The sequence below is a fragment of the Drosophila mauritiana genome, chromosome 3L, assembly GCF_004382145.1.
Source record: "Drosophila mauritiana strain mau12 chromosome 3L, ASM438214v1, whole genome shotgun sequence".
In the NCBI taxonomy this organism is placed as follows: Eukaryota; Metazoa; Arthropoda; class Insecta; order Diptera; family Drosophilidae; genus Drosophila; species Drosophila mauritiana.
Window position 1 is genome coordinate 5,091,182 of NC_046669.1, and position 23,742 is coordinate 5,114,923.

The 23,742-nt window shown below is 41.1% G+C and overlaps 2 protein-coding genes across 17 annotated transcripts in view; one reads left to right on the forward strand and one right to left on the reverse strand.

Moving 5' to 3' along the window:
- Positions 1 to 23,742, reverse strand: part of LOC117141656 (protein alan shepard) — a 119,384-nt gene that overhangs the window by 68,372 nt on the left and 27,270 nt on the right. Inside the window, exons 1-2 of one of the 16 annotated variants that reach the window (XM_033305245.1) lie at positions 21,612 to 21,850; positions 20,987 to 21,267 (exon numbers count right to left, since the gene is read on the reverse strand). The exons of the other annotated variants lie outside the window; for them this stretch is intronic. The gene's annotated coding sequence lies outside the window, so the exon portion shown is untranslated. Of the gene's footprint in view, positions 1 to 20,986; positions 21,268 to 21,611; positions 21,851 to 23,742 lie in introns of those variants that run through there. 16 annotated transcript variants of the gene reach the window in all.
- On the forward strand, positions 8,183 to 10,298 carry LOC117141655. Its single transcript, XM_033305228.1, has 2 exons — positions 8,183 to 8,398; positions 8,447 to 10,298. The coding sequence occupies exons 1-2, from the start codon at positions 8,307 to 8,309 to the stop codon at positions 10,185 to 10,187; spliced, it is 1,833 nt and encodes a 610-aa protein (XP_033161119.1). The 5' UTR covers positions 8,183 to 8,306; the 3' UTR covers positions 10,188 to 10,298.

The window sequence follows — 23,742 nt, forward strand, 5'->3', positions numbered from 1 at the left end:
AGAGCTCAACGCTAAAACCGCAGACAGGGGGCTAGTGGGCGTGGCAGCGGCTAGGGGGCTACCACCGCCCACTGGCAAAACTCAAAATTTAATTATAATTTTCGGCTGTGCCTTTTCCATTTCGAGTGGCAACTGGAAAATTATTTTCTCAAGTGTGTGCGAAGCTGCAAGGCCTGTGAAAATTAGCCCATTTAGGATGTGTAATTGCCACGAGAGGTTGGCAGCGGTTTTCCCTATTGGAAATTCCATAAATATCAAATTGCCAGTTTCGAAATTATTTCGTAGGCAATTTTAAGAACGAACAATAAATACAACATTTAAGTAGGTTATTTACCTTAAATGTAATACAAAATTGCGACTTTAGCCTTTAAGTACGAAGTTCTTAACACCTGTACTGTTTTCCTAAGGCATCTAATTCTGAAATACCCTCAATACGTGGTAACCGTGTTATTTTTGCCCTTTTTCTAGAATTCCAAACACGTTTGGCGGATGTAATTTCATTTCGTCAAAATAGAAAAAACCCACCAGCAGCACAGGGGAAAAGTAAACAAATGGTTTCCGCTTAATGTAAACAAATCGATGATGGCAAACAATTGATGGAAAAAATCCAGAAGACACCCCATCCGCTCATTAAATCGGATATGACTTGCGTTTTGCGGCGGGTGGTTCCGATTATGATACGCATCACAAAAGCCAAACAAGAATCGCATTTCAAAGCAGACAGAGTTCCTTGAAGAAGATTGTCCACTTTTCAGTTTTTGTTTGTTTTTTTTTTTCCTCTAATCTCACGGTCTGGTTGGTTTTTCCGTGGAAAAATCTGTTTTCATCTATTCAAGTTTGGCGCTCGGTGCTTCGTCGTTAGCGTGTAATTAAAGGAAAAACGCAAAGGAAAAGCCCTAAACTCGCTACTTGACCACAGAAAAGTCTGCAATTGAATCGTGCAACTCTTTGGCTCAGAATTTTCAGCTTTTCTCCAGGCTTTTCCTTTGCCTCAATGTTGTTTTAATTAAAAATAATCGAGTTTCCCATCGTCGTCGTCGTCGTCTTGCTCTGTTTTTTGTTTTGGAGTTTGTGCAAATTGCAACAAAATGAGTTGACAAAAACTTTTCTCGCAAGGCCAAAAAGTGTTTGCCATTTTGCAACATGTCTGCACACAGTATCTGTGTGTGGCTGCAAGCGTGTGTGTGTGTGTGTGTGTGTGTGCATCTGTGAATTGGTGAGTGTGAACAAAATGAAAATGTCATTGCACATAAAGGCAGGATGGAGCATACGTGACTCGCATTGCCGGAAATTAAGTGGTGTCCCAACACGTCCAAAGCGCACGAAGACGGAAAAAGCCACAGACAGGCGGGCCGAACCGGGTTAAAGGAGGAGGCTCAAGGCCCAGCGAGGGGTTAACGGAGTGCTGAGAGGGGTTAAGAGTGGCAGCCGTGTTGCAGTTGAGCTGTGGCAACGTATATTGGCGCATCCTAGCCAGCCAGGATGACAATCAAAGCCACACAATGTCGCTTGTTTGTCAATAGCCATGCAAATTTTTTCTCAAACAACTCGGGAGAAATTTCTTACGGCTGGAGATCGAAATAAATGAATGGATAAGGCTTAGAGATCGAAAGTGTACAAGTTTCAATACTTTTAGAGATTCAAAATTCATATTATTATATTATATATTTTACTAGCTTTAAGCTGGCTTTAAAGGTAAAATCTCTTGTGCACGCCCCAATTAAATCGCTTCAGTCAAAATGCGGCTGTCAAAGTCAGCAAAGTGTTTAGCACTCATTTGAAAATGTAAACCAAAGGCAGTGCCCCTCGCTTTTTCGCACTCTAAAAACACTGGGGTTTCATCAGCTTTTGTTGCTGTGGGCTGAACTGTCATGTTGCCGGCGTTTGACATGTTGCTGCCACGCCATCGTCAAGAGCGAACTTTTCCATGATTTTTCCACCGCATTTTGTTTTTCTTTTGGGCCGCGGCAATTAGCAAATAACTCACATAATGTCCACGAATCGAGGCAACCAGGTCCTGACCATGGTAACGATAGGAGTTTGGGTGATGATCCCCCGTTGAAATGATGCCATGATGTTGCTGCTGTTGCTGGTTATGTCCCTGTGCAAATTGATTGTGATTGCAGGGCTGATGCCTTTGCTGTTGCTGTTGCTGGTGATTCTGATGCTGATTGTTGGCTGCAACTGCCATGGCATCGAAACTCCCATTGGCCAACTCAAGAGCATCCTCCTGCAAATCGGTCGTCATGCCATGCAAATTGAAATGCCATCGCAGCAATGACAAACGTTGCAGCCGCTCATGAATGTCGCTGAAGTCAAACAGGGAGGCAGATGTATGTGGCATCGGTGGATCCATGTATATATAGCTTTCTATATTAATTATATATTTGTCAAACACTTTCGCGATGTCTACTCTTCGAACTCAAATCAGACACTGACAAAGCCCAAGGAGTCCAGACTATACAGAACTTAAGTTCTTCGAAAACAACAGAAAACTCCAACTGAAGGCCAGCGAAATCTGAGCAATTGAATGACAGTCATGTATACAGAGCTGGTACGCGGAAACACTACATCATCAAATGTACATAGGTATGTATACATAGACATTGCTCAAATTACTTAACTGCCTAGTGTTCTATTTTTTAATGGTTTTTTATATTTGCACAGTTTATTGCACTTCACTTTCTTTTTTCGATCATCACCGCAGCTTAAAAATACAAACATTATAATTTAACTGGTAACTTCGTTATGTTTATTTTGGCTAAAGCTTAATATTTTTAGTCCACCTAAAATACGTTTTCAAATTTAAAGAACCAAATCCGCTTGCATCTTCATCAAAATTATAATACAATTTTGTCATGGTATTAAAATGTTTATGGAAGGCAGAGGCAGGAATAAAAATAAGAACATATCCCAGACCCGTAAACCTTTTTTGTAACCGAAGAATAATAAAAGAGCAGAATAAATAAATAAAATGTTGGCAATTATTTAGGCTTTTAACATGTCAGCCACGTGGCAGCCACAAAACGGAAACGGAAGCAGAGACCCTCACACATACACACAAACGAACCACTCACTCACACAAGTACAAAACGAATTGAATTTTGATTTGGGTTTCAATCCAAGAATAAACGTTACATATGTTTCGAATGAGCAATGTGTTGGGGAAGGAAATGTGATCGGAGTGAAATATCTATTTAATTGAAGAAAATACCATTTCCCAATTTCGTTGTAATGAGTACAATTTTAGATAAAAATAGAAAGGAAACATCGTTGAGGCAAAACGTCAAGATAAATCTAATCAAATCAGAGTCAATTGCAAAGCTCAATCGAATGCTATTTGTTTAAGGTTTCAATTATCCCGACAGACAATCAATCCCCCTCCTTCCACAAAAAAGCATACAACTAATTTGCCAAATTTAACAAAAGCCCAGAGACGACGACAGCGAATGCTGCGCAAACAAAGTTAATTACAATAATGAAGCTAATTTAGACCAAAAAGGGCAAAAAGGAAAACCACAAATTAGGCCAAGAATAACGGGCAAAGGACTTTTTGCACGTGGAGTGGCTGTGGGGTTTTCGGGATGAAACTTATCTCAATCTGAGACGCATTTTTCAGCGTACTCTGCTCTTTGTCAACTTGCTTTTGCGGTTTTTAATACCCCCCACCCCCCATGCCAACCATCTTGAGGTCAACTAAAAATACTTTTTGGCTTTTATAATTTATGGCACGGTTGGCGATCCACCAACCCCTATTTTTTGTTTATCCAACCCAACCCACTAACCACTTTATATTTAATTAGTGCGTGCGGCGGTTTCAACCTCTTTCGGTGCGTGAGAACTCGCGAAAAAGTTATTAACTGCCCCTAATTATACATTTCTCAAGTGATACGCATTTATATTCATGCATTTTCCTTTTTTTGTACGAAGTATATATACTTTCTTCGCGCTGGACCTGCTGGGTCCTTGCCATAAAAAGCTTTCCTGGTAATTAATGCTACATTTTTCTCCTCGTTTCGTTTTGGTACGCGACTCTTTGGCGCTCTCGTCTTAATTACACTGGATTATAAATATTAAAAACGGAAGCAGTTGCCAGTAATCAGGACATCGAGCAGCAGCTAAAAGCAAGTGCCAGCCATTTTGTGCTGCACTGTGAGAGAGAATTTGAGAAATGGCTGCTTAATGAGACCCACGAAAGGGGTAAAGAAAAAAATTCGGATATCAGGTTGAACTAATCAGAAAGCGAAGGAAGATGTATATATAAGAAATGAACAAATTCCCAGGACAAGCAATTAATTAGTAATTGAAAGGGAGTGTATATGCAGTTGTGGGATTAAGGAATCCTTTTTAGTAAATCATATACCTACCTATTTTACACATATCAACGGAGACTACTTGTATTATAAAAATGTCTTTCTCTAAACTCAACAAAAAAAAAAACCATCACACACTTTACGTCCCATATGTAATATTAAAACGGCTGTACCGTGATCAAGTTACGAATATATGACAACAGCTGTTGATGTCAGGTTTCTACAAACATCAAAATCTCATGTTGCCAAGAACAATTTCAGTCTGTGAAAAAGAAAGGAGCTGAAATCCATTTGGCAACAGCTGCTTATAGCACATAGAGGACTGAAAAGTATACAACCTTCGAGGAACTAACATAATAAGAGGCATCAGCGTTGTAAAGTGTGTCATAAAATGAGGTCTAAAACTAACGAATCATATTAAATAGGCATTTTAAGCAGCAGACAATGCTGAACAATGCGGCGTATACGCAATATTGAGTGTCACCCCAGGCATTCTTTCAAGCCGTTTTCGCCACTTAAATCGGCCAGATGACGATGATAATAATGCAACCAAAAGCAGCACAAAAAAAAACACCATAGAATTCTCCTGTACTTAAGAACATGTATGGCCGAGGAACTCGACATATGCCAAGCCAAGGCAGCTGGGTAAAAATAAGTGGAGGTGGAATTCCAACAGGAAGGGAATTCCAGCCATGCCCACCACTTCACATAGAGTTCGACCGACTCAACTTTGACATTTCTCTCTCTCACTCGGACTGCCTCGAATTTTCCCGCACTGCTTTTTCCCCATTTTCCCCCAACCACATTCCACCCACGGTCATTTTCCTGGCACACACAATGGTATGTCCACGGCATGTGGCAGTCAGATGTGTGGGCGTGGCGTTCAACTTGTTTTTGCCGCAAAATGATTTATGACAATGCATTGAAAAGTTCGTTCTAGGCTGTCAACAAGGGAGGGGAAATGTCAATAAGGGAACCAGGCGATAGAATTGTAAGAAGGCAAGTCCTTAGAAGCACAATGGTACACAGAGAAAAATATAAATATTTCATAAAGATACCATAGAGATTCTTGGGCTGGGCTCTTGGGCTCTTATCAACACATTTCGTGTGATGAAACTATACTAAACTTTAATACTAAATTAAATTCAAATGACTATTTCTTTAAGTGTAAGTCTACGCTTTTCAATCTATTAAATTGATAGCCATCTCTGCTTCCCAGTTAACCATTTTTATCTGATTTTCAATTTGCAGCTAGAAACTGTTTAAGGCTTTAAATGTAGAAGCAAAATGTCAGGGTAGCGGGCAGCCAAATGCCAATAAGTTGTCATGTTCCGACGACAGCTGCAGCATCTCGCACATCCTGGCACATCCTGCTCCTGCCGCATCCACCCATATATCCTTCCCTTTTGCCAGGGGCCACTTACACTTACACGTTCGTCGGGAATGGCCAAAGACTGCGGGCTCCGTCTTACGGACTACATTCACACACATTATTCAGGGATGCAGTGGGTGAATGGGCTGGTCTAGGACGTTTCTTGTTGGAAAAGGAGTCCTGTCCTGACGCCTGAGCACGTCCCTCATATGCCACAAGAAGCTGCACACGCTGACACATTAATGTCCGCAGCGGTACATCCTGTCGCACCTGTCCTTGCCCACCTGTATATTCTCCGGCTGGAAAACCCTCAAAACTATCCCACCATTTCCGCTGCCATCGCTGCCATTGTCGTATTTGTCTTATGAACTGTCAAACTGACATTCATTGACGCTTGACGTGTAATAAACGAAACGAAATGAAATGAAATGGTCGAGAAGGCGTGGGTTAAACAAGTATGATGGGCGTTCCTCATCGGAAATATCATTTTTCAACCCATTTTATGCTTGTCCACGTTTCTTACTTCCAACATGATTTTATTTATTACAGAAAGTTAATTTAAAATAGTACAATATTTTCATAATTTTATAATGTAATTAAAGGCACAGAAACTGTAAGAAACATATTTAAAAATAGCTAGCAAAGTAGTTTTTGCACTCCGTTTAAGGTAATTGTGAAATATAACTCAATCAACGGAAGTGAAATTCCATTAGCAAAAACCATTCAAAATTCCAAGAATTCTGGCAACCACCGAAAACCGCCACGACTAACAAAGCATTTGGAAATTTTTCGGGATGAAAGGCGGTCGAAAATGTGGATCAAGAGGCGGAGAGAAAGGTGGAAAACGACGGATAGCAGATTCAGGTGGATGGCCATGGCAAAAGTCGAAACGAATTTTTGCACAATGCAAACATAATGAGTTTGGGGAAATGCAAATAATTCGCAATGGAAATCATTATTGAGCACTGAACCAGACGACAGCCGGAGCGCTTAGAAAATGGGCAAATAGGAGAGGTTGGGCTCCGATCCCCACTGGTCATCATGGTGGCGGGTCCACACAGGACAGGAGTAGTTGAAGTTCTTCCCGTTCACTTCGGCTGCATTGCCAAGAATTTCCCCACGGGGAATTCGGTGCAGCACCGAAAATGGAAAGAAAATGTTCAAGACCAGTTGTGCAGTGCACAGAAATAAATTATCATTATAAATTTCACTTTTAAATTGTCTGATTTGAGTAAAGCGTTCTTTATCTAATAATGTCTGATTCATCTGTAGCTACAGAATCTACTTAATTATTTAAAATATTTATAAACCACTGATATTTTTCTGCCAGTGCATTCATAGGCAGTAATGGGCGACGGCAGCTCATTGAGTGGGTGAGAGCCGGGCGATAATCGTTAAGCGATTTCGCTTCCTTTTCGTTTGTTTAATGAAGTGTTTAAAATTTACGATTCGAGCTAAATTTATTGCACTCCGAGCAGATATCGAAAGGAGGAAGTCCGTCCACGCGGCAACACCACTACTCGATAAATGAAAAATCTCAGAGGGGAAGATGGCAAAATAAAAGGAAGAAAGGAATCCCCTTTGATGGCTGCTCGGGGAATCAATCTTACATGTGCTCCAAAGGGGGGAGTATGGGCTGAATTGGAATCCTGGCTGATTGGATGACACGAAATAAAAACGTTGCACACAACGAGATTGTTAATAGCACTGTACTCTGACTCTGTCTTCTATACACTTTTACCCCAAAAACCTCTCGTTTGGTAAGCCAATTACGTGGATACCACACAGGGAGCAAAAACAAAAGGACAATAAAGGACTCGCTCGTAAATGCCATCAAAGCAGCTTAGCTAAGCACAGTGACTCCTTCGTCGACGAGTTGGTTCCCCAGTTGATGATGCTGATACCTACACTGCTACGTTACGTATACGCCGCGTTGCTTTTCAATAAACCGCACGGACAAACCGCAAAAATAGCAGCGAAAAATAAACCAAACTTGATGGCAGCACAACACAAATTCTTTGCATACTTTTCCGAGCCCACTCAAGTGGCAAGCCAACGAGCGACAGCACTTGATGAGCTTTCCAATTACATTTAGCCGTGTTGCCTGTTAACTGTCTCTTCCGTTGGCCGGATAAGGAATTAACTGCCGGCCTCGTAAAAGCCGAAAGCAAAAATGGCCCTCAACTGATTTCCACTGCTGACTTGGCGTGTGCACAATAAAAATTATCATAAGTTTGCTATCCCATGTGGGAGAGCCGCCTCGTCCATCCAGCAACTGCAAACGCAATTTGTGTAATGAAAGTCGAGAGGTTTTACCGATGTGGTTTTGTCTGAGCTCTGAGAACAGTTCAAATCCTTCAGCGGGTTAGCCAATTGATGAAAGGAGCGGCTAATGAAACGTTGGTTAAGTGATTAGTAGAGAATATATAAGATTGTATCTGAAGTACAGGTTGTAGAAATTGTGATAATCAAGTTAACCGGATCCATCTTTCAGCTGCTTGTCAGGGGTTTAGGAAACCCGCTTTCCTCAGTAGCTGCCATCGATCGGAAACACTCAATTGGGATATATTAAATTATTTGTTGTACAACAAAAGTTTTTGCTATTTCAAAATCCTCGTAAAATGGCCAACCGTATGAAAGGAGGAGCCTGCTGTCCTTCAAGATGTCCGCCTGCCTGTCCTCCCTGTCCACCTGGTCCGCCCTGCGATGCACCGTAAGTTAAATGATATTCATATTTTCCATTTCTAAAATCCCTATAAAGGCTGGTGCGACTGGATAAACTGTGGCCGGAACCCTACAATCCCTGCTCCTTTAAGAACTGCCTGATCTTTGGCGGTCACGATGAGCCCTATATTCGACCCTTTGATCCTAAGGGTTGTACACGAATGCGTCGCAATGACATCGACCGATCGTTGGGCTATCCCATAGGCGTAGTGTCTGGTACGACTGCTGTAAAGTCGGGCATTCCGAATCAGGAGAGCGTCCGGTTTGCTTCAAATCTTAAGGCATTTGCTCATTCCTATTACACCCGGCGCGATGAATGGAAACCGGACACGATCGACATGGTGGTGAACGAGGGTCAGGTTTTGTTTAACGATTCCGAGAACATGGATCCTCCGAATGCATCAGACTCGCCGGATATCTATGATGAAAATGAGCAAAAGGTGACGCGCCACTTTAAGATCAACGATATTGAGTTTGCCATGGAGTTGGAGGCGCCCTTTGAGGTCTATGGCTACGATAACGTCATACGCAATCTTCGCAGAATCTTAAGAGCCTTCTTCAAAAAGGCCAAATACGGAGTGTTCTTCACGCCGAATTGGTATCTCCTGATTTGGAAGGAGAAGGGTGTTTGGATGGTACTCGATTTGAATGGCAGGGACAAAACCACCATGAAGCCGAACAATGAAGAGGGGTATCCCCTACTCTTAGGCCTCAAGTCCTTCGATAATGTCGTTTGGCTGATTAAAAAGGAGAGCTATCTTGACAAGAATGCTAAGTTTTCAATTAGAGAAATACTCGTTGTTCGTTTGGCCACTCCTGGAAGTACTGGTCAAAGTTGGGAGCGAGAACATGGCATGCGGATGAGCCAGTTCGATGTGATTGCCTCCGATTATGCCTATGTCAAGTCCAATCTCCATCTCACCCTAAACTCAAAGGATGCGTTAAGGAATCGTAGTGCTCTGCCTGTGGCTGTGGCCACCGCATTGGCATCCAAGATCGATCATCCAGCCACTTGGGACCAGAAAATGTACGACAAGGTCATGTGCTATGGCGTTAATATGTGCAAAAATTGCTGGGAACCCTGTACGGATCTCAGTAAACCCATGGATCTCGACGATTTTCCACGACAGATTCGCTTGGGTCAGTTTGTGGCCGAGATCATGCTCACTCCAAATGCTTACGAGGGCTGGTGGAAGTGTGTGCCGATGTACAAGTTCAACGATTTCCATCTAATGTTGGAGAAGGCTCTCGATCAAAACGATTACATAATCTTCCAGATCAACAATCAGATGTATTCGCTGTGGAAGAAGACGGACTTTATCTACCTAATGGATCCGTATCGCCACAATATAGTGGGTCGCATTTTGGAGGAGGGCGAGGATCCAAAAAGTGCCACTGTTCGCATGTTCGGTAATATGGATCGCCTGTTGAGTGTGTTCCATCAGATCCTACTGGAATCGAATCGATCCGCTATATTCCATATACATACGCTCCGGATCAGAAATATTACGGAATGTCCGCCGGGCACAGCTCCTGCCTTACTGCCTCCAGATGAGGATGTGGAGGTTAGATCGCTCAATGAGAACATACGTTTCGATGAGAACTACGACAAGTGCTTGCAAGAGCTGGGTGAGATCAGCGATTTCGAGGAGGATCTCGTCTCCGAGATCGAACCCATTATTGAGGTCAGTTCCTCGGAGGAGATGGTCGAGGAGGAGGAAGGTGGTGGCGGTGGTGAGGTCGAAGGAGGCGAGGGAGAGGACGACGATGAAGATTAACCTGGGCCTGATGGATATTTTCTTTTTTGGACGAATTATTGTAGTTTTTTAACGCCTATATGAAATTATTTACTGTATTTACAATTTGGACAATGAATAAAAAAATTTGAAGTACATAAATTATAAGTTTATTATATATCCTTTCTGGACTTCTGCAAGTCCCTTTTCAGTAGCATCAATTTGTCACTTACTGCTTTTCTACATCCAACTTTGTCCCGACATGTTATCCTTTCCGCAGGACTTTCCTACCACCATTTCTAACAAGCGCGACAAGAGGACAATGTGTTCGAGAAATGCAGAAAAACGAGATGTTGCGAGGGCGCGCGTAAAACATTTTGAATTAAATGTCACGTTGTCGGTGTAAAGTCGCTTGTTCAGCGACACAATGACAACAGGAGGATATCTGGCTAAAATAGTAGCAGGACGCGTGGCTCCTTGAAGCGTTTGGCATCTCTATGTTATTGCCACCGCTCGACAAGCGATGGGCGGTGCGAGTGGGCGTGGTCCGTGTGTGTCATTAAAAACAGAGCAGGTAAAGTGAGGGAAAAAAATTGTGATGCCGGCGGCGGCCTGCTGAGAAGCCATACCGTTTTCCCATTTACCCGAGGATTCCGTACGAATAAAAAAAAACATCCTAGAACAGAACACACTCTGGGGCATCAGTCACTTAGACAGCAGGTTACCTGTGCCACCGGATCGCTTCTTCTTCTTCTGCATCCCATCTCACCTGTGCTTATTTGCATGGCTGACAACAGCTACATTGTTGTTGCACCCGTAGACATTTCTGTCTGTATTTTGCATTCGAGAGCTGGATTCTCGCTGCTACCCAGCGACAACATTTCACAAAAGTCGACAGCGCGAAATTAATGGAAATTTAAAAATTGCATTTTTCAACATCCGGCGGCAGGACGAAGAAGGAAAGGACACGGAAGTGACATTGTGGTCTCGCCTGTCGTTGAGAGATAATAGAGACGACGGGCGGATCGAAATGGTTTTCAAGTTGACCATTGCCACTTTTCAGCTGGCTTAAAATGCTGCTTTTACCCTTAACCGTTTCATTATTAATTAATTAAGTATTCGGCTTACCTGCAACGACAAAAAAAGAGAAGAGAATTTAAAGTTAGCTCTGGTTTTATTATGCACATTTCATATATTTATTATAATAAATTGCATTCACTCAAATACAATTAAAATTTCATCAACTGAACAATTAAAGTGCATAAGACACACACTTTTTGTGCCACATCCTTTATGGGCTGTTTGAGTTTTTTGCGCTGTTTGCTGATTGCATTAATTTTTAATTTTGCGTGTAAATATCGTTCGTTCCACTGCTGGAAAACTGTTGGTGCAATTAATTTGTAGTCTCACGTGTGCCACGCCCCCTGCTCAACTGTGGTAATTAAACTACTGCGACTGCCACGCCCCGCCGCCCACATGGCGTCATATGTCCACGACAGCCGAACGACAAACTATGCAAAACAAAGCCCTGAAACCTCGAAAGAAAAGCGGAAAAAATAAAAACAAAGTTGGCACTGGACACACACACAGGACAGTTGTGGGAAAATTGTGTCGGGGCTTGTCGCAATTTTCCTGCTAAGTGCACATGATAAATTAATGATTGAAGGCGGCCCGTCTGTGTTTGCCGGCAAATCGAAGGTAGACGGGGCACCTATGACAAAGTGATTAATTGTCAGACGGTGCAGAGAAGTGGGTGGGGAGAAAATCAGGGGCGTTGTGTAACTAGAGCAGGCACACATATCCATCGAACCATCACAGGTAATTTCTGCAATTTTTGACGTGGCAGGTCCCAAGAAACCTGGCCATGTAAATAAACCTCGGTCCTAACACCCCGCCACCTTTAGCTGTTAAGTGATACCCCCACTTCGGATTTCCCCCATTTCGGCTGTCACAAAGTCAAAGCACACGTCATTAAGGCGCACATTTGAGAACTTCTGTTTAATTGATTGGGCAACTTATGTACAATCTTGTAGATAAACAGCACATGTAGGCTGGCGAACCGAAATTCAATTTAAATATAACGTATACGCAATGTTGCTGTAAAAATGCGGTTTGAGTTAAATATGCTATATAATAGAGCATCCTCTCATTAAAGCCAAGAAAATTAAGGATACTCCTAAAATCAATATTAAAATGTTTATTATTCGCAACTTTTTTCGTATGTATCTTAAAAAAAAAAACTGGAAAAATTTTACATTTTTAGCTCAACACAAAAACCAGGACCACAAACAAATTTACATTAACTGACAACGACAGTAACTATGTGTAAACCATGGATACATGCAAATAATTCCCACTGCAAATGCAACAACTTTGACAGCAACCAACGGCAGCAGAACCACAAACTTTGCGATTTTGCAACCGAATCAATGTGCAACCGGAAAAGTTGCAGGCCAAAAACTTGGAAACCCTTTTACCCTAACCGAAGGGCATTCGAAAATAAATAAAGTTTGATTTCACAATGAAATATTATATTATATATAAAATTTAAATAGTTATATTACATTGAATACTTTATATAAATAATTTTGATGAAAAGCATAATACTATCTCTAAGTGCATTAAAGCAATCAAAATAAAAAACCATTTAACACATTTAAATATATCGATTTGAACAAGTGAAAACCATAGCCTCATGCTCCATTAGGCAGCAATGTTGCCTGAGGCAGAAATGCGTTTTAAATATATTGCATTTTTATGCAATACATTCTAGTTTGGTTGAAATTAAAGTCGAATCAAATCGTTGTTATTAAAAGTTTTTACACTCTGGACGAAAAAAATGTAGAAAATTCAGCTAATATGCAAATGTTTGCTTTAACCTGCAGGCGGGCATAAAACAAATATCCCAAAGAGTTTCATACTATAGATAAAACAAAACATAGCCGAGAATAAAAAAGGAGTAGAAAACAAAGCAGGAATAATAACGAGTTTTATGGGAAGGATTTACATATATGTGTGGTTGGTGTTTGCATGTGGAAGGATATAGCTCCCACAACAACTGCAATTGCAGCTAAAAGAAAACTCTGTTTCATCTTTTTTTTTTGAGCCACCACTTCACTTGCAACAATAACAAGGAAACCGTCAGACGATTGTCCTTTGGCCATGGCATCATCATCCTTTCGAGTCCTTTGGCATGTTGGCCATAGGATCCTGGCCGCAAAAAAGCAGTCCCACAATCCACTGTCCCTGCACAGTCAACGGTATTTGCATGTAATTAAATTTTCCACTCGGCAACTGCAAACTGCAGCTGCTTTCTCCTATTTGCACAGAACTGAATAAAAAGTGAAGCTTAGTTTGTTGGTGGGACGCTGCTGATTCCACTCCCTCATGCACGAGTTTTTCCCCTGTGTTTCCAACTTTTTTTTTTGGATCAGAAGGTGACCTCATCATGTTGGCCAGAAGTTCTGCCATTAAGTTTGTAATGGCCTCAAAGTGATGCCAAATGAGCAAGAATGGTCATCGAAACTGAACGAGAAGAATATTTGTATTCGTGTGAGTTCCATTGAAACTTTTGTAAAAGAATTGAGCAGGAAAATGTCATAAAAATAAAAATATGAAAGCAGCCAATTAGGTAATTGATTATATATCTAGACTTGAAATAAATCAAAGACTTAAGTCTTATTTTTTGGACATGGAACACAATATTTTATACTACTACGATTGCTCCTTGTCATCTCTAATATATACTTAACTCTTTTCCCGATTCGTATCTCCATTTCTATGTAAGCTCATTGCCAATGAAGTTTTGCCCTTTAACCTTTGACACTCAATCGTGCGAAATACAATTTTCAATTATCGAGAGATCTGTGCAATTTCCCTGCCACCCCACAAACAAATGCAAATCAATTTCCCGGCAAGGAGCCAGCCAGGCAATCAACTCGGCAGCAAAAGGAGACCAACCAGCGAAACAATGCCAGCAAAAACGGCCAATAAAAATAAGCCAAAAATATAAACAACAATTGGCTAGAGGCAACTGCAACAGCAGAACAACACAAACATTCCACATGCGAATCAAATGTGGGCGTGGCAGTCAGCAGGGGCTGGCCAGGAGCTAGATTGAAGCACAGTAAACATTTGGCCATTTTGGCGAATGAACTTTTTATGAGGCCAAGCGCAAAACAGAAAAAGTGGCAGTGTGGCAGAAGCCAAAAGCTGAAAGCTTATCCCTGCTGAACAATTTTCTTGGCCACACCAATTTAATGCTGCTGGCTCAGCGGTGGGCGGCAAAATACCGAAATGAGCTGAATCGAATTCAATTCCAGCGAAACACTCGACATAAAGCAAAAATTTCTATTAAACCAAATGGTTGCAAGCGCATAATAAAAGTCAAAGAAATGGAAAACAATGGTGCAAAATATTGGTTGCCAAACCAATGGGTAAGTACCCTTATTTTCTTAGGAAAAGATAGAAGTAGATATTTGGATTAGGTATACTGTACCACCTGAGATTTGGTTCGCATAATCAACAAAGTAAGTTTAGTTATCATAGAGTATAAAACTAGAATACTCGAGAATTTGATCGCTGAGTGGCAGCTGGCTCCTCACCAACACAGACAAATACTAAATAAATGTACTGCAGGCAACAAAAATAAACAACTACGCTCACAGATACACACGCACACATTCTCGCGGGCAAAACGCACTTAATGAATAAGGTGTAGAAAGAAATGTAAACAGATACTTAACCTCCAGCGAAAGAAAGGCTACAAACGAAATAAAAATCAACAGAAGTGAGATTAGGGGTGTGTGCGTGTGTATCTGTGTGTGAATATATGTATGTATGAAAACAGCAAAGTAAAGCCAAATGAAATAAAGGAAAATGTAAGCAAATAATAAAAGGAAAACAGCTAAGCGCTTTTCCTTCCCCGCCAGCAGTCCAAAAACCCCAAAGACCAACCTCGGAAACCACTTGGACATGAAAACGAATTGAAGGTGTGTGTGTGTTTATCTATGTATGTATGTGTGCGGTGTGCGTATATGCGCACCTTAATGAGAGTGTCTGTGTGGGGTTTCCAACATATAATTAAGTGTCTGGCAAGCGCAACAAAGTCACGTAATTCTATTTAAGATTATTTAATAAAAAGCACACGACGAGAACAGTTAATTAACATTTTCTCTTGGCTTTCATTTGCATTTGTCTTGCTCCTATTCACTCAAAACGTAATACGTGGCGTATGAGTAATGTCCAAAAGTAGCAAATCCTTAACATTGCCACAAGCCGCATAAAGAATTTCTTTAAATACTTCTCAACGGCAAAGAATGTAATAGAAGCCGAAAGTCTGAGTAATTACTAATTTAGAAAATCGGAATATTTACACACATTGCTGGACATTTTGAACTTCCTATAGGCTCTTAATAAATCTAGTCCTTTAAGCGTCGATCATATAAATATTAATATTTAATGGATATAGAATAAATTTTTGCCGAATGAATAAGCATCGTATTTACTTTATATTTTGTCTTTTATCCAGGTCATATATCAAATGAACCTCTAATCCAGAACGGAACTCTGAAATTGAATTTCAAACTGTTGTAATATCATTCGCATTCATATCAATGTCACATCTTTTCCGCCTATGATTTATGCTTGCATAAAAAATTAAATATAATTCCTATATGCCCATTTCCTGGCGGGCAATTACACGAAGGGAAAAAAAAAACCGAAAACAAATGAGAAATATGCAAATTTTCGAAAGCTACCATAAAAAGGTAGATAGGACTCACGAAAAATTCGTTTTTGTGTTTGTTTCACCGCAAAATGGCAAATGGCAATTTATGTGCATAAATGTATAGAGGCATAAAAAATTCTGCAAAATTTTAATGATGTTCGCTGAAATATTTAATGTATGGGGCACTTAAAAAGCCACCAAAAAATAGCGAATAAAAGTAAATGAAATTCCGTGATGTTAAAAATATTGTAAATATTTCATAGACAAAACAAAGGGGATACTTTGCTTATGGATAAAATATTTACAAATAATTATGGCTGCTAACCATATTTGGGCTTAAAACAAAATGAACACAAAGTGCAACGATTTTAATTAATTCAAATGGTGGGGAAAAAGTGTGAAATTCCCACTTGCATGCAAATGGCGATATAAATGGGCGTGGCTGGCATTTCAAGAATGTCAATGCTAGACACTGTGTGTTGAAGCCAAAACAATGCCAAATGGGCCAACAAGTCAGGCCAATTCCACTCGGCGGCTCAAGTCAACCGTCAAGCGGACAAGTTGGCCAAAAACTTGACCAACTTGGATGGGCGCTCCAGCCCAGTGGGCGGGGCCAAATCGTCTGTAACAACCTGCAGTCAGTTCGAATCCATCAAGGTAACAACCGCACAACCCCATCCATCCATCCATCCATCCAACCATCTCCTCCCCTCCCACTCTGTTTGATTGGTTTATGTGTTTGATTGGCAATTTCTAAAAATAAAACAAAATTCTCTATAATACAAAAAAGTATTGCTTGTGTGTATTGGTCTGTCTGTTTGCCACTTGATTGCGGTTTTAGACTTTTCCACTTGTTAAGTCTCATTCCGCAGACGAGTTTTGCTTGGTCTAGTCGACTCGACTCGAGTCGAATGGAGTGGAGTGGAGCGGCGTGAATAGCGGCGACTGACGTTCGAGTTGCAGTTGCCTCCTCTTCAGGCTTTAATTTAGAACGCTGAGCGTTGAACGCGGCCCAAAAGGCGCAAGTGGCACGCAGTCGAAGTAAATACAAGAAATGGGTCGAATGGCTAGTGCCCTGTGATTCAGAGAAAGAAGGCAAAAACTCAAAACTAACATACATATTGGTGAAGGGCTAAGAAAGATGGCAATTTTAAATTCCATTTTTAAAGATATTATATTATAAGAATTTAGAACGTATATCTAAACTAATATACCCCCGAGATCCATTGCCTCGTGCGAGGCATACAAAGAAGGGAATGAAACACAGATATACGGCGCTCGATAGCCAACCAGACAGATAGAAAGAGAAAGAGACAGAGGCCAGGCATGGGTGCAGGTTTTCAGGGGGTTTGTGGGTTTTTTTTTCACTGTGGTCTTAAAGGGGGCGAGCAGGGCAAGGAAAGACGGTGCAGGCAATGAGCGTATAAAACAAATTGCATATCGCTGCAGAGGAACCTCTCAGTAACAGAGACAACAAGAGCAGCAAAAACAACCTGCAATAAAATAAATGAAAATGCGCTTGGAAAAAGCATTTCAAGTGCATTTCAGAGGGAGGAGGGGGTAAGGGGCTGGGAAATCAGAGGGAGCAAAAAGTGGGGGAAAGCGACGCATTAAAGCACGGCCAGACTGAAAACCCAGACCCGCAGACCCAGACGGTTGTTTATTTAAACAGTCTGCAAGTGGTGGGTGGGCCAAAAACGTGCTGGCGAAGGGGGGAAGGGGGGCTTTGGCTTTCGAGAGGGAGATGGGAGATATGGTCGTAATAGATGGATAGCCTGGGCCCAAAACCAGAATCGACCGAAAAGCCAGCGAGGCATGCAATTGTTTTAGGCCTTAAATAACTGTATTTTCCGTTCTGTTCAGTTCCGTTCGTTCCCTTGGCCATTTTCGGTCGTTTGGCGCTAAGTGGGGGGAGGTCCCCATAACTCCAACTGCCCTCCCATATTTACCCCCCACTCTATGCTGTTGGAGTGAAAGGGAGGCAGACACTAGGCACAAAATTGCACATGCAAAATGTTATGGCATGTAATTGATGTCATTGTATCATTGCATGGAATGCATCGAAGACATGGCATATGGATATATAGATACGGACATTGATCGTGCCCGTGATTTATGGTTCGTTAACTTTCACCCCATCCCTGCAGAGCGACCGCCCACAAAAAGCGAATATACAAAGGCATAATGAACATTTACCATGTGGTATAAGGTGACAATGGAATAAGTGGCCCTCGATGTTCGGTTGGCTGCCTGGCGATTATAACGGAAATTGATGGCGGTTATTATGGTCATAATTGCGCTGGACTAAAGTGAAAATTCGGGGAGAGCTGTGGGTGGCTGGTAACAGCATCAATTTTGCATCTCAGCGGGTTGCAGTAGTTGTTTAAAGTCACGTCGAACAGCATTAAAGAATAATTCATAACTGAACTCTTAATAACTTCAAAAAATGCAGTTTAAATCACTTGCTAATAGATTGCAGTAAGCGAAATTTATACATAAACTTCGAAGATGTAGCTAACAACAATTAGCATATGAATTTTGCATGTGTGATAAGTTTGTAAAGAGCTGTCGAAATTTATGTTGCCGTTGTTAAACATTTACAACATTTTTTTACACTCTACTAAATATTACAATCGTTGGCAAACTTTGTGGAAATGGATCCAAATGAATCACGCGTATGGAATGTGAAATCAATTAAATGGAAATCAGCTGCAAAAAAATGGAAAAAGAAGGAGGAGTTGGTCAGAGGGAGAGATATGTATCTACGTACGGATAGATAGATTGAGAGAGCAGCGATAAAAAACCAAACAATGACAATCTCCCGAAAGGGGAAAGAGGCGTCTGCGGATGCGGACAAAGAAAAGTCCGTGAGCAGGTGCATTGACTGTCAAGCTCTAAACGCATTTTCCCCCCTCCCCACCGCACCGCGCCGTGGAAAACCCCTTTGGCCCAACACAGCTCGGCGTTAACAGGCTTTGGCTTTGGCGCTGCTGGCTTAGCCATTCCATTCAGAGAACGAGGCGAGGCTAAGCGGATGCATTAGACTATGTTGGATGTTGGACAACGGCAAACGGAACAACGCCAAAGGAAAAAGCAAAAAACAGGAAAAAAGCTTCGCAGAAAAGTGAAAATTCACAGAGGGGGAAAACGTAGAGAACTGGTTGCGAATGGGCAAAGAAAATCGCGGGGGGCAGAACATCTTCCAATGACGCGAAGCAAAGACGTTTCTAACGGTTCAACAACATTGAAGTTGGGTCGCGAACCAAGATATATACTAGTAGGTATTGGAATGCGCTACAGCCTCCATCCATCTACCATTCTTTGTCACACTGTTTCCTCACTTTTGCTTGAGCATGTTCTCCTCTATACCCGCCTCAAAACACGACTCCCTAACAATGGCCATTAGCAATCTGCAGACTGTTGCAGTTGTACCATCAGCAACAACTTTGTTGCTATTTCACTGTTGCTGTTGCTGTATTCCAATAGACAGTCAGTCCATCCAAGCGTATAGGCGACAAAAACTTGCTGCCGTAGTCATCGAAATTGCAGACGTCTGATGTTCGGCGTTTGTCGTCGCACAACGGGGCGTATGAGTGTGCTGATTAGTAGGAAAGTAGATAGTGTTTGCAACAGGCAACGAAATATAGGTGCTTATGTCACACGCAAGGAACACAATACAATGGACAGCAAGTTCACAAAAATATATATCTGTCAATAAAAAAGCATACACTTTTTAAAAATTATAGTTACCTTTAAAGGTTTGAAGCACTCTATTTTAAAGATTGAAATGTCCGCTTCTGTGCCTTCGTTTGCGCATCAGAAAATTGCGAAATTATTTTTGCGGTCGTTGCCTTTGTCAACTCATCAGCATCAGTCTTTTGCATTTCCCTACGACCAACTAACTTCCAGCATTCGTTAGTCAAAAATTTTCCCAACTTCGGCTAGTTAACAATTATCCCTTCCCGCCGTTTACCCGTTTCAATACTCCGCCAATTTGGTTACACAGAAGAGGCTTTTGTACAATATTCAACATGTAATTTATTTTAATTAACCAACTTGACAAAGACAAACAGCGAAGATGAAGTCAGAGGGAGATAGAGTCATCAAGGAGGGCTGGAAATGAAATTTCATTTATTCATAATTCAATTAAAAATTTAGCAAACATTAAATTAACAACTTGATTAGCGCAATTCACGAGATATTTAATGGGATTAGGCAGGCAGAATTTCATTTTAGTCAGAACGTACAGTAATTGCCATCAAAATAGAAGCACCCGCAGGAGCCGCAGCAGCTGGAAAAGTGATAAAGTAAAGGGAGGGCGGCGGAAAAGCGGCAGAATCAACAGCAGCAGCGACAGACAAATTATGAAGCTGGCAATAAACTTCCGCTCAAAATTAGCGCAACTCTTGCAACTTCCTGGCAAGCCCCAAAAAGAGTACCCCTGCGCCCCTTCTCCGGCCACGCCCACAACGCCCCCGCCAAAAAGACGCTGGCTGAAATGCAAAGGCAACGAGTAGGCGAATGGCGATGACGCTGACAGCGGCGATAATGATGATGGGAAATGGGACGGGTGGCGGCAATAGAATGGCAGGGGGGTGGGGAGGCATTTGGTGTCGCGTTGGTGTTGGCACGTCCTCAAACTGTTGCAGTGATTCTGCAGTCGCGAAATGGGAAAAGCATTATCGCGATATTGTGATAGCGCTCTACACTCAGAATAAAAATGTTGTTTGGAGGAAATGCTTACTCTTTAGAAATGTCACATAAATAATGTTCACTTATAAAGCTGCCATTTGAAATTAGTATTAATTTTTTCTAATAGTATTACATTGAAAACATTAAAGAATTTGTTTTTCAACTCTTTAAAATTTAAAAAAAATTTTTTTTGAAGATCAAGAAACATTTAAACTTTTTTGGCATTATTTTTGTAGTGTACCTCAATTAGTCATAAAAAGTTTATAAATAGCGCATGAATAATAGCTAAATAGACTCTGCTACTTATTCATTTCACTTGTGAAGCGTGTAGTTTTCATCTATTAACCAGTACGAAGCCCCAGTATTAATAACTTTTACTTTCGGCTTACAAAATTGACATTCCCTTTCCCAAAATATTTACCTTTTTGAACTTTTACTTTTGTTTTTCAGTCGCAGAGCGTTGACTCAACTTGCTGGGGAGTGGCCACCAAAAAGTGTTCTGCTTGCTTTTGGCGTGTATTTAGCTTGCTTCGCTCCTCTTTTATTTTTGGGAAAGGTGGCAATCCTGGCAGACAAGCGCAGACATGCACACACACACAGAATCACACAAACACAACTTGGAACATGCACGTAAAAGGAAGCTTTCTTTCTTAAATTCCTTATATTTTAATCAACAAATTCGATTTGTTGGAAGTAATTACACTATATAACAAATATTTAACATTTAAGCATTATGAAAAAGCCGGAAAATGGGAAAATGCCAGTGCAAACACAGCAACAACACGCGACGCAAGTACAAACAAATGTGGCGGCTGAAAAAATCGATAAATTTGTCGGAGGCGCTGGCGTCGACGTCGCCGCTGGCAGAGCAGCAGGGGCGTCGTCAAAGGGGGGTTGTTTTGGTCGAAAAGGGATGTGCAATTGGGCGGAGGGGGTTGGGGATTTCAGCCAGACATTGCCGGTTGCCATTCATTATTACTGCCGTTGTTGTTGTTGCTGCATTTGAATCAAAGTTCAAAGTTGCCAAAGTTCAATTCACTTTTTACCCTCTCTATATAGCCGTGCTTGCTTGCAAATGATTTTCTCTTAACAAATTATTTAGATTTTTGTGCACTGTCAAAAGTTTTTGGCTTTTTTTGCGCGCCCGTTGGAGTTTGTTGTTGTATGTTTGTTTGTTGGCTCTTCACTTTGACTGTTTGCTGCTATTCCCGTGGCTGGTTTTGTGTGTTTTTTGGGGAATTTCTCCAATTTCAATTCGTTTTCGTCTCGTCGGGCCGAGCAACGAAGTTCAACTAATTGCCGAACGTGCTCTAGACTCTGAATCTGAAACTGAAGTCGAGCCTCTGCCGGCGTCGCAGTCGCTCTCTGGGCAGCGCTGCGTTGCATGCGAGTCGAGACTTGGGCTTTTATTACCCAGTACCCGGCGGGTTACAGGGTATCAGAGTTACTTCTGTAGTTTTTGAGATATAGAACTGATAAGTTTATTAAAGTTACTTGAGGGTTGGACTACTATAAGCTCCAAGTTTTTTTTATTAAAATTTTCTTCCAGCAAACTCAAAAATATCCTTAGAAGACGTTGTTATATGAATTATTGGAATTAATTGAAAGAAATATATTAAATATTATACTATTTTTCGCTAACGGGTATATTGTAGTCGTTATTTTGCCATGTTAGTGTGTCTGTCGGTGTTTTTTTACTGTTATCGTTTGGCGCTCTCTCACATGCAACTCCAGTGGAGCCAAAGGTGCAATGGTGTGGGGAATAGTGGCGAAAAGAGGGAGGCAGACCAGCAGGTTTCCCTTGGCTAGACAAAAGCAGATGTTGTGCACAGAGAATAATTTCAAACGTATTGGATGTTGAATAGTTGATTACTAAGATTTAAGTTGAATAAGGATTATGTATGACGGTTTAAACAAGTTTTTAATGTTTAAAGAGAGAGAAATATTCGATACCGTTTATAATGGAGAGAGAATATTGATCTATAAATTGCTGCTCACACTCTTAGTAATCTTCAATTTCAAATTCCCACTATTTTTCTTAGTGTAAAGTTGCCGGGCAAGTTGCACTGCGCTCTTGTGTTTTGTCTGTCTCTCCTGTCTGTCCGTCTCTTTCTGTCTGTTTCTTCGGTCTCTTTCTATTGCCGGTTCGTTGCAAATATTTTGCCGGCCGCTCCTCAGTCGCTGCTACTGCCTCTGTCGCTGTCGACGTCGGCGTCAACTGCAACTGAGAACTGAGAATTGAGAATGCGACTGTTATTCTGTGGAGCGTGGCTTTTGTTGTTGCTGCTTTTATTATTCCAACTACTGCTGTTAGTCATTTTCTGTTCTACCGAATTTATTGTTGTTGTGACTGGAACCAGGGAAGTTTGTACAAGAAAAAAGGTTATATTCTTAGAAGAGCCTATATGGTAACGGTATTGCGGTCTAAGAAAATCAAGGAGATATCAGTTAATTTTGTTGGTTTTATGCTCAGCAATTTTAGACTTTTTGTGGTATTATGGATTTCCTGTTAACTTGTTCTATTCACTCCAATAATATCATGTGGTAAAATTACATGTTCTAGGTGGTAAAGCAGTAACTACGGAAATATTATTTTTAAGATGTTAATCAATTAAAGCTCCCCCAATTTCACACGACATTAAAGAGCCCAATAAAACCCAGGCCTAGCCCATAAAAATAAACTTCCATAAAATTCGCATAAAAATAATAAAGCTTTTGCCACATAACTCCCTAATTTATGCGAATGCCCCTCTCTCAAAAGGTGTCAACTTTATGATATAATCCCAGCCAACATGAAGCTAATCCCCAAGAAACCTAAACTTCATTTACAACTGGTACAAACCAATTTTATTGTAGGCAAAACCGAAAAACTTTTTGGTCAGATCGCCAATTATTAACAACTTGCCAGGAATCACCCTTGTTAAGAAAACCACAATGGCAAAAAAAACGTAAGCGAACGAAATCGAGAAATTTTTGTTTGGGGCAATAAAAATCTTGTACAGAAATGGAGGGGGATGACTTCAACTTATATCGAGAAAAGTTTCGAGTCCTCCTTTTTGGGCAAGTTCAAAAGGGAATTTGTCGGCATTTCAAGAGTTGCGGTTTAATTGCAGCCCGGGAAAACTTTTCATGGAAGCAGTGGTGGTGAAAATTCTGTTGGCAGTTGCAGTTGCAAGT

Coding starts and splice junctions, on each gene's coding strand:
- LOC117141655 (XM_033305228.1), top strand. CDS start 8,307: ATGGCCAACCGTATGAAAGGAGGAGCCTGCTGTCCTTCAAGATGTCCG. Junction 8,399..8,446: donor GGTCCGCCCTGCGATGCACC/GTAAGTTAAATG, acceptor ATCCCTATAAAG/GCTGGTGCGACTGGATAAAC.